The sequence below is a fragment of the Mustela nigripes genome, chromosome 2 (assembly GCF_022355385.1).
Source record: "Mustela nigripes isolate SB6536 chromosome 2, MUSNIG.SB6536, whole genome shotgun sequence".
Lineage (NCBI taxonomy): Eukaryota > Metazoa > Chordata > Mammalia > Carnivora > Mustelidae > Mustela > Mustela nigripes.
The window spans coordinates 849764-859896 of record NC_081558.1 but is presented as its reverse complement, the minus strand read 5'-3'; the positions used below and the strand labels follow the sequence as shown (position 1 = coordinate 859896).

Sequence of the window (10133 nt, the reverse complement as noted above, 5' to 3'; positions counted from 1 at the left end):
GGAAGCTGTGATGGGAGCGCCCGCGGGCTCGGTCATTAAGTGTCGGAATCCTGATTTGGGCTCAGGCTCAGGGTGGCACTCAGCGGGGAGTCTGCCTGAGCATCTCTCCCGCTCTCTCTGCCCCTTCCCCTGCTCATGCACCACCTCTCTCTCTAGCAAAGAAATACATCTTTAAAAAAAGAAGTCATGATCACCCGGAGTCTTGGAGAAGCAGCCCTTGTGTGGGAGGGGCAGGCCGTGGGGGGCGCTGTGGGGCCCCAGGTCCTCCCTCGCTGTGACTGCAGATGTCTGGCTAGGGACTTGTCTCTGGGCGATGGGAGGTGCCCCAGGGTCAACAGACCCTCTCGGGGGCTGCCGAGACTCGGGACTGGCAGAGGCAGGGGCCAGCCACGGGCCCCCTGCGGGTCCCGCGCTCCAGGCCCTGCCCCCCCAGCTGAGAGCACCTCCTAGCTCAGCTCCTCCCACACACCCCGGGCAGCTTCCGGGCTCTGCCTCCAGGAACCTGACCCCAAAGAGGGGGTGTTGTATCTTGCTAACAGGCCGCTGGGCTGAGTTTGCTCTTGTCGCCTCTGTGTCTGCAGAGGGCTTGGCACCCTCCTTGGGTGTCCGCCTGGTTTTATGACTAGGGCCATGCTGGTGTCAAAGCAGAGACCAACTGTAGGCATCAGTGACACCCGTCCCCCACCTCCCCACTTCCACGAACCCACTCGATGGCAACCGCCAGCACCCCCCATTACCGAAGGCTTCCTCCGCCCTGGGCCCCACACCGCTTGCAGGGGGCACAGGCTGGAACGAATGGCCACGGCCACCCCCAGGAACCGGCTGGGAAGGTGGGCGGGGAGTCTCCGGTGCGCAAGGACACTGGCTCCCATGGGATGAGGTCCCGTGGGCTGGGGCTCCAGGTGCCCGCAGCGGCTAAGGGCTTGGCGATTCTCTTCCTTCGTCTGCCCCGAGCGCACCCCCAGCCCGACTGGCTTCTCCCGGCTCCCCGCCCCGAGCGAGGGCTTGTCCGCGCTCCTCTCCCCACTGTCCTCCGGGAGCCTCCTTGGCTACACGCGGGTGGGCGAGGCTGTCCCACCTCCGGTTCCTCAAGCGAGCAGAGCCCTGGCCGGGGTCCTCACCCACCCCAACGGCACACACGGCGCCGGGACCAAGGGCCAGACCAGGTCGGTCCGGGGAGCTTTATTGAGCCCTCGCTAGCAGGCGAGGTGTCTCAGCCGCCAGCAGTGTTGCAGGCACCGCAGCGGGGGTCCGGGGTGGGTCCAGTGGCAGGTGACCTCTGTGCTGGACTCGGAGGTGGGCTCCAGAGAGGACTCAGATGGGCCGGAGACGGGCAGCTCGGTGTCCGAGCTGCTGCCGTTGGACTGCGCCGAGGGCTCCTTCTCCTGCTGTCCGCCGGACTGGGAGGCCTCGGGGGCCGGGTCCCCGGGCCCATCTGAGGTTTTGGTGGGGGGCTGTGTGGGGACGGTGGCGCTGCTGGGGGACTGCACGGCAGCGGGGGCCGGGCTGGAGGAGGGGCTGGGGCGCAGCACGGTGGAGCCTGAGGCCTCAGGGGCCGTCTGGGGGTGGCCCGAGGAGGTGACAGGTGGCTGGGGCTGCTGCTGGCTGGCAGCCCGGGGTCGCTGGCTGGAGGAGCCGGCCCGTGACCGCGGCTGGCCCCGGGACTTGCCAGGCAGCCGGGAGGCGCTGGCCGGGGAGCGCCGCGGGGACGTGCCGAAGGTGGTGCGTGAGGGGGCCGGCTTGCTCCCGGACGAGGGGCTGGTGGACGGCCCTACCCGGGAGTGCGCCGAGGAATCCGTGGACGACTTGGGCTGGCGTGTGCCCCCCAGCTCGCCAGCCGGCAGCTGTGTGGACGCGCTAGGCGAGGCCTTCACTTGTCCTTCTGGAGCAGACTCACGCTTGCTTTGGCTGCGAAGAGACGGGCCACGGGGGTGAGGCGGGCCGGGCTGCACCTGCAGGCCCGGGGCGGGGGCGGGGCCGTCGCCCCATCCCCCACGGGGCCAGCTAGCTACATGGACAGGCCCAGCGTCCCGGGGGTGGCGGCTACGTACGGTCAGCTCCCAGGGCAGCTGTGGGGGTGACGAGAGCCCGGCCGCGGGCCAGGGTCTGCAGCACTGGTTCCCGAAAGCGAATGAGAGAGAGGCTGACAGTGAGGGGCTGGAGCCGGAGGGAGGCCGGTCAGGATGGGCCAGAGGAGGGCAGGAGTGAGAACGAGCAGGGGCAGGCGGGGCCGGGACACGGGCTGGCGGGGCCGGGAGAGACGGACAGCCCGCGGCCAGGGAGCACACACCGTCCCGGGTTATTCCCGCTGCCACGTCCAGAGCTCGCCCGCTGAACTCTCTCACGACGCTGTCCACGGCCTCGTGATGCTTTAGAAAGAGTGGACGAATGGCGCGATGATACAGCATGTGCGCCCCGTTCCAAGGCCCGGGAATCATGCAGAACAACAGGAAGGCGCACTGTGGGCACAGGGCGAGCGTTGCACTCTGTGACCCTCGGGCACGGGCCTGGACCTCCCCCATCAGACACCCCTTGGGCAAGGGCCTGGACCTCCCCCATCAGTCGGGCCTACTTCCTCAGACGGGGGGCTGAGTCTCCCCATCGCACCCCAGGAGGCGGCACAGTCCTGGGTGGGTCCGGGGCCCCCCACCTTGCCCGCGTAGTAGAAAGGGAACCAGGACAGGAGTAGATCGCTGAAGAACTCGGCCAGCCCGAACAGGCCGTACACCACCCAGTAGGTGAGCCACACAGTGTCGTCGTCTTTGCTTGGGCTCTCGATTGCTTTGATTCTGGGGGAGGTGGGCAGAGTCAGGGGCCATCCACAGCCCCAGATGCGCCCCTCCCCTGCCACGGACAGCCAGCAGGCACTCACGAAGCATATGCTGGGTACACAAAGCCGATTACATTGCACAGTAGAGACGCCCCGAAGCCGAAGAGAAGATACAGGCTTAGGAGAGTGGCGGCTCCTGCGGAAGAGAGGGTGTGGGTGGGCGGCACCTCCGCGCTGGGCCCTGGTGCCCCCAGCCGCCTCCTGGCCCCACAGACCCAGTCAGCAACAACCACGCCCCCAGAAGCCTCAGGGGCCCCTCCAGGATGTGTCTGCTGCCCCTGCAGCCCCCGGATGACCCCCACCACGCCCTGAGCCCCATGTTCTGTGTCTGTAACCAGTTATCCGGTCAGTCTGTCCCCAGCCTCCAGACTGTGATGCTCCCCAAGGGCAGGCGGGGACCTTGGCCCTGACAGGTAGAACGGCCGCCCAGTAAATGTTTGTTGAATGAATGTGTGACCATCTGCCAGTGTAGCTGCTTACTCCAGGTCCTGCGGGACCCGTGAGCACAAGGGCCAAGCATGCGAATGTAGCAATGGCACGAAAACCTAAAAAAAAGGCCACTCTGCCAGTAAGGCCTGATCCCCAGGGAGCAGAGAAAGGCAACATTTGTAACTCGGATCTCAACGGAGCTTTTGGTCTCCACCCCTGCAGACAACCCGGGCGGGATCATCTTCTGTGGGGGCGTCCTGCGCATTGGGGGTCTGAGCAACACCCCTGGCCCCACCCCTTCGGTGCCAGGAGAACCCATGTCATGTCCCCAGACATCGCCCAGTGTCCTGAGGGGGACAGCTGGGCCCCGTGTGAGGACCCTTTTCTGAGTACGAGACAGCTAAGCACAGCAGAGTGCCCCGGGCCCCGGAGAGCCCTCTGCTTTTCCACCTACCACGTGACACCAAGCAAGTCTCGCCGCCTGGAGCCTCAGTTCCTCCAGCTGTCAAAGGGGCAGTAATGGCCCTGACTCCCAAGGTTGCCATGGGGATAGCTAAATACCATTCCACAGGGGGGCGGCACCTCTAGGCACACAAGCACGTTCCCAGCGATGAGAAATGAGAACTTCGGGAAAACACTGTTAGGGGAGCGGCAGGGCCAGGAGCGCGACCTGCTCGGAAAGCGGTGGTGGCACATACCACGCTTATTAAGTGCTTCGTGGGACAGGTCCCGGCAGTTCCCTGCTGTGGCTCGTGGGCCAGAACAACATGGGAAGCTGGGAAGTGAGGCCCAAGGTCACGCACAGAGCCTGCCCTCCCCCCCAGGCTGTTATCTGCAGAGACAGAGGCCACTGGGGGACCCAAGGCCAGGGGCCCCCCCCCCCCCCGCCTTCCCTCCACCTGCATTAGTCTTTATCCCCAGGGCCTGGGGTCAGGAGCAGGAGGGGAGCCTCCCTCGTTGAGGAGTCACTGGTCACTGCCTCTCCTCTGGGTTTCCTCCTTTGGGATCTGGGCTGGGGAATTGATCGTGTGGGGCGGCTGGGTGAGGGAAACGGCTGGGTGGGGCGGAGCGGCTTTCCCAGGGCACCTGTCCCCTCCATCCCTTTTCCTGCAGCCTCAGCAATGGGCAGGTGACCTTGGACACGGGGGAGGGCACAGCCCCAGAGTTCAGCAACAGATGGGGCTTGGGGGCGGGGCGGTGAGGGAGGGCTGGATGCTCAGGACTGGGCAGGTGGCAGAGGCGGCCTCCGGCAAAGCCTTGAACCCTCTCGGCCTCAGTTTCCCCCCCTGTGACTCCCAGCCTCCCCACGGGCCCCTCCCCGGTGCTCTATGACCTAAATTTCCTGCCCACGGGTACCAAGGGTGTGGAAAGTCGGCAGAGAAGTCAGGGCCTGCTCCCAGGGTCAGGTTCCTGGCTGTGCCAACGTGGTTGGGGACAATGGTTGGGGCAGTAAATGTGGCCCTTTCCCTGGCTGCCGGGCACGGGAACCCCCCCCCCCCCCCGCTGAGGGCAACAGAAGGAAAGAGGCCCCCGCGGATCTGTGCACGTAAGGTGCTCAAAATATATACCCCTGTCCTCACCCAAGCCCCCTGTCAGGTCTGGACAAAGTGTCCCTGTGGCCCATTCCAGGGGGGCTTCCTGGAAGAGGCGGAAGCACTGACGGGCCTGGAACACCGAAAAAGAGGGAGGAAGGCACTTAAGGAGAGCTTGCTAGCCAGTCCGGGAGCCTGCAGGGGCCACCCAAGGTCACTGAGGAAGAAAGGAAGAGGCTTTACTGGGCTGGAGAAGCTGGACCATCAGCCAGGCTACTCCATCCCAGGATGGTCCCTTACAGGCCGGAGCAGCCGGACCTCGTCTCTAGGGTCCCCCCTCCAGTATTTCTCCAACTCCACCACCGCAGTCAAACAGCCCAGCTCAACTATTCACGCACAGTGGGCGGGAGGGGTTGGGGAGGAGAGGGAGAGGCAGGCCAAGGGGGGGTACTGGCAGGAAAACAATGGAGGGAGAAGGGAGGGGAGGGACCCTTCCCTCCTGGCCTGGAGCAGCATCCTTCTGGACAAAATGAGAAAACGGTAAGATCTCTACACTTGCTTCCAGGCTGGGCCCCACGAGGGACCGGGGTTGTGGCAACACTCCCAGGGCACTGGTCGCCTCCCCCAGGGCATACAGAGCAACTGGAAGAACCGGACTTTGGCCTGGCGGTCACCCAGGGCCACCAGGTAAGGGGCAGCAACGGCCTCCAGACCCGAGGATGGGAGTGGAGGTAATTCAGGGGCCGAGAGAGGGGGTGACACTAGCTCGAGGTCGCACTGCGGGGCAGGGGAGAGGTCGCAGGCAGACGCGAAGGGGTCCACGACCCCTCCCCAGGATCTCCGTCTCCCTGCGGGGGCAGTGGGGTGCGCCGCGCCGTCGGAACCCCGACCCCGCAGAAGGCGCCAGCCGGAAAGGGTCAGGTCCGGGACCCAGGTGCCCCAGGGCCTCGATGTGCCCGATGGTGAAATGGGGCAACGGCCCCCAGCGCCCCGGACGGCTCACCCGCGGCCAAGTACCGCTTGTCGACACCTGTCTTGGCTTCGAGAGCCCCTAGCGCTTCGGTGGCCAAGTTCCTCTGTTCCAGAAGGCGCTCGAAGCGCTGCCGCAGGCCGTCCATGGCACCGGCGGGCCCGGGGCTGGCAGCCCGAGCTCGACCGCTGCCCCGCGCACCGGCCCCGCAGCGCGCGTGCCGCCTTCCCCAGGCGCGAGCAGCTCGGCTCCGCCCCCGGGCTGGTCTCCGCCCCCGAGATGGTCTCCGCCCCCTGCCCCCCGCTCTGGCCAATGGGAGGGCAGGGCGGACAAAGGAGGTGGGGCCTGCCCCGTCTCCCCTGCCGCATGGCCCTCTGGCGGGCTGCGGCCGCCGCAGCCGCGACTCCGGGAGAAGGGGGCGGGGCCCGCAGGCAGAGGGTGCCGATTGGCGGAGCGGGGGCGGGACGTAGAGGATTGGAGGGGCGGGGTCATGGCCGGGGATTATTGGCTGAGCTGTTGTGGGGGCGGAGCTAGTGGGAGGACCCAGAGAAATGCCAGAGCTGATTGGCGAGAACAGGGGAGGGGCGGGGCTGATCATAAAGGAGGAGGCACAGAATCTCAGGGCAGGGGGATGGGACGGAGCTAAATTCAGGAGGCGGGACTTACTGGGAAGAACAAGTCCGGTTGGACGGAGCAGGAGGCAGGGCTGATTCAAGAGGGAGGGGTGTGCAAGAAAGTGGGAGGGGCCAGACAAAGGGGCGTGGCCACGGCTAGCAAAGGGGAAGCAGGTCCTCTTGGTCGGAAGATTTGGTCACTGTCCAAATCGGGGAGACTGAGGGTCCGGAGGACTTGGGTCTGCGGGAGACCCGGGCGGGCGTAGGTCCCCCCCGACCTCGGGCGGATCTTCGCGCTCCTCAAGGGGGAGCCGCAAGGCCCTCTGGGAGTTGAAGCCTTCCAGGGGTTGCTATGGCCTCGGGGGCGGGGCGGGCGCCTGGGCCTACTCGGCGGTTTGGCCAGGGGGAGGGGCTTCCGGAGGCCCCGGCCCGGCCCCGCCCCCGCCGCCATGCGGCCCGCCCGGACTGCGCTCTGGCTGCGCCTTGCAGTGGCCCTGGGCCTGGCCCTCGTTGGCCCCCTGCCTGTGGGGTGGTCCTCGGCCCGGGCCCCCATCTATGTCAGCAGCTGGGCCGTGCGGGTGTCCCAGGGTTACCGGGAGGCCGAGCGCCTGGCGCGCAAATTCGGCTTCGTCAACCTGGGGCAGGTGGGTAGGACCCCAAAGGACAGGAGGGCCGGGGCTGGACCACCCCGGAGCCCGGAGATGGGAGGGCTCCCCAAGAGGTCAAGAACCCCCGCAGCCCACCCTCGCCTCGACCAGCTTTAGATCCTGGGACCTCCGGAGGGCGCCTGGCTGGGGGAGGACGCAAGCCACTGTCCTGGGGGGCCCCTCTCGGAGCCAGGCGCCATGGTTGCGGACGCTTCCCCGCGTTCCCAGATCTTTCCTGACGGGCAGTACTACCACCTGCGGCACCGGGGCGTGGTCCAGCGGTCCCTGACCCCACACTGGGGCCATCGCCTGCGCCTAAAGAAAGACCCCAAGGTGAGCCTGGCCTGGGGGCCTTGGCCACCTCCGGTTCTTCAAGTCACCTGCTCTCTCTGAGTCTGGGTTTCCACTTGGTGTCCCCTTCCCCCCGCCTGAGGAGAGCAACGGGTTCCCAAGGGGTGCTGTGCTCACCTCAGGGCCCGGCCGCTGTCCACATTGCCCCCCCCCCCCCCCCCCTCCTCTATCTCCCCCTGAGAGATCAAGCTTCCTCTGGACTCCATAAAGACGGCGGGTACCATGGGAAGGGAAGTGGCCCTTTTTAGGACAGAAGCAACGGCTCCAGAGTAGGAATCCTGCCTGAAGTCATCCAGCGAGACTGTGAGAGGCTCAGAGGGGTGCCAGGTTGGGGAGTTGGGGGTCGAGGCTGAGTCTGCAAGGCCTCAGGAGACTTGCTGGGGTGCGGGCTGGGCCCCGGGGCTGATCAGCAGGGAAGCAAGAGGCTCCGTACTTGAAACCCACTGGCAGCACTGGGGACAGAAGTTGCTGTTTCCAGATGGGGTTTGCCAATGCACTGGATTTGGGGGACAGAGAGAAATCAGGGGGCCAGCTTCCAAGTCTGAAGCTGGGCCGACGGGGAGACGATCGCCCCATTACCGAGATGGGGGTGAGGGCACGTGAACGGGTTTTGGGGGGGGGGGAGAGCCACAAGGTGGAAGGAAGGGCAGAGGTCTGAGGAACCGTCTGGGCCAGGCAGAACAGCATGTGCAAAGGTCCCAGGGTGAGGGAGCCACTGTGGCTGTAGCAGAGGGAAGCCGGTGAGGGCCAGATAAAGCAGAGCTTTGTGGTCCCTGGAGGGGAGGCAGCAGGGGAGGGTCTCAGCAGGGGGTGATGCTACTGTGCTGTAGAGGGAGGAGAGCAGGGAGGGACCCAGGGAGGAGGCAGGCATGGTCATCCAGGGATGTCTCGCAAGGGATGGGGAGGAGGAGTAGAAATGGCCACTACGGGGGTGGGGGGAGATGGGCAGGTCTTGGGCAGAAGGATCTAGAACAGGGACTAGGAAAGGGGCAGGCTTGGACTTAAAAAGCAGTAGCCACATGTCCGTGAGCCCAGGGGACTGGTGATCTGAGGACCTCGGTCCTCTCTGCAGGCAGAGCCCCAGGCACGTGGGGACCCTAGAGAATAGACTCAGCAGACACAAGGTCCCAGGTCCTGTCCCACACCATGAGGGACCCAGGACAGGCGGCGGACAGTCGGGACACATCCCACCAAGCTGTGGCCCCACCAGCGATCTCCCCTTGGAGGACCTGGGGGCGAGGCCTGTCCGCCATAGAAGCAGCCCCAGGCCCTCTGGCTGGGAATCGGTGGGACAGACGGGGAGGGGCAGGGCCCCGGAGGGGGCATGGGTGGAGGGTGGCTGGCTTCTGGGGTCCAGCAGCCCCTGCAGTGTGCATCCGCCTCCAGGTGCAGTGGTTCGAGCAGCAGACGCTACGGCGGCGGGTGAAGCGCTCGGTGGTGGTACCCACGGACCCCTGGTTCCCCAAGCAGTGGTACATGGTGAGGCGGCTGGACTGGGGGGCTGGGCGGGGTGGGGCCAGAGCGCCCCTGACCCCAGTGCACCCGCCTCACACAGAACAACAAGGTGCAGCCGGACCTGAACATCCTGCAGGCCTGGAGCCAGGGGCTGTCGGGCCAGGGCGTCGTGGTCTCTGTCCTGGACGACGGCATCGAGAAGGACCACCCGGACCTCTGGGCCAACTACGTGAGGCCGTGGGGGCCGGTGTGCAGGGGTGGAGGCTGCCCCAGGTCCCACAGCCCCTGTCCCTCATGTCCCCACTGCGCCCCCAGGACCCCCTGGCCAGCTATGACTTCAATGACTATGACCCAGACCCCCAGCCGCGATACACGCCCAGTGATGAGAACCGGTGAGCCTGGCACCCTCCGGGGTGTGAGGGCAGGCAGCCCCCAGTGCCTGGCGGGAGCCGGTGAGGGGCTGTAACGGGCTCCCCTCTCGCCTTGGCACCAGGCACGGGACCCGCTGTGCTGGGGAGGTGGCAGCCATAGCAAACAACGGATTCTGCGGCACGGGCGTCGCCTACAATGCCCGCATCGGAGGTACGCGGGGTCTGGCTCGTGCACCCCGGGGAGGCACCTCTGGGGGATACGGACCGCCAGGGGTGGGGGTGCAGTGGGACCATCCCCGAGGCCTGATGCCCCCTCCCGCCGCCTCCTGCGCAGGCGTGCGCATGCTGGACGGCACCATCACGGATGTCATCGAGGCCCAGTCGCTGAGCCTGCAGCCGCAGCACATCCACATCTACAGCGCCAGCTGGGGCCCCGAGGACGACGGCCGCACCGTGGACGGCCCGGGCATCCTCACCCGGGAGGCCTTCAGGCGCGGCGTGACCAAGGTGAGCGCACCCCGGGGCCTCGGGGCCTCGGCGGGCCTGGGCGGGCCTGGGCCTGCTCTCCAGGCCGACGCCCCCAGCCCGGTCCCCCGTCCCTGTGTGCAGGGCCGTGGTGGGCTGGGCACGCTCTTCGTCTGGGCGTCGGGCAACGGCGGCCTGCACTATGACAACTGCAACTGTGACGGCTACACCAACAGCATCCACACGCTCTCGGTGGGCAGCACCACCCGGCACGGCCGCGTGCCCTGGTACAGCGAGGCCTGCGCCTCTACGCTTACCACCACCTACAGCAGCGGCGTGGCCGCCGACCCGCAGATCGTGAGTGCCTGCTGGCCGCCTCCCTCCCCGCTGCCCCCGCCTGTCCCCTGCCTGTCCCCTGTCCCCTCCCCGCCTGTCCCCTGCCCCTCCCCGCCTGTCCCCTGCCCCTCCC

The 10133-nt window shown here is 66.8% G+C and overlaps 2 protein-coding genes across 12 annotated transcripts in view; one reads left to right on the top strand and one right to left on the bottom strand.

Annotated features, from left to right (window-relative positions):
• Nucleotides 1–1782: 1782 nt before the first annotated feature.
• On the bottom strand, nt 1783–5993 carry REEP6 (receptor accessory protein 6). Of its 4 annotated transcripts, none has more exons than XM_059388494.1 (6): nt 5795–5993; nt 2873–2966; nt 2573–2789; nt 2291–2459; nt 2052–2114; nt 1783–1908 (listed from the first exon to the last, which is right to left on the bottom strand). In XM_059388494.1, exons 1-6 carry the CDS (start codon nt 5907–5909, stop codon nt 1871–1873), a joined length of 696 nt encoding a protein of 231 aa, XP_059244477.1. In that variant the 5' UTR covers nt 5910–5993; the 3' UTR covers nt 1783–1870. The 4 variants fall into 4 exon arrangements, with proteins under 4 accessions (XP_059244477.1, XP_059244480.1, XP_059244479.1 ...); XM_059388497.1 differs by having other exon boundaries at nt 2291–2369; nt 2651–2789; XM_059388496.1 differs by having other exon boundaries at nt 2651–2789; nt 5795–5992.
• A 542-nt stretch (nt 5994–6535) lies between these two features.
• PCSK4 (proprotein convertase subtilisin/kexin type 4) overlaps nt 6536–10133 on the top strand; it is a 6604-nt gene continuing 3006 nt past the window's right edge. For 2 of the 8 annotated variants that reach the window (XM_059388486.1, XM_059388483.1), the window contains exons 1-8: nt 6543–7019; nt 7251–7355; nt 8760–8852; nt 8929–9057; nt 9144–9220; nt 9322–9410; nt 9534–9706; nt 9809–10021. In XM_059388486.1, the coding sequence (XP_059244469.1) occupies nt 6825–7019; nt 7251–7355; nt 8760–8852; nt 8929–9057; nt 9144–9220; nt 9322–9410; nt 9534–9706; nt 9809–10021 (1074 nt within the window). In that variant the 5' untranslated portion in view covers nt 6543–6824. Of the gene's footprint in view, nt 7020–7250; nt 7356–8759; nt 8853–8928; nt 9058–9143; nt 9221–9321; nt 9411–9533; nt 9707–9808; nt 10022–10133 lie in introns of all 8 variants that reach the window. The other 6 variants (XM_059388490.1, XM_059388489.1, XM_059388485.1 and 3 more) reach the window with 6 other exon arrangements.

Coding starts and splice junctions, on each gene's coding strand:
- REEP6 (XM_059388494.1), bottom strand. CDS start 5,909: ATGGACGGCCTGCGGCAGCGCTTCGAGCGCCTTCTGGAACAGAGGAAC. Junction 2,460..2,572: donor TCAGCCCCCCGTCTGAGGAA/GTAGGCCCGACT, acceptor CTGTGCCCACAG/TGCGCCTTCCTGTTGTTCTG. Junction 1,909..2,051: donor AGCTGCCCTGGGAGCTGACC/GTACGTAGCCGC, acceptor GTCTCTTCGCAG/CCAAAGCAAGCGTGAGTCTG.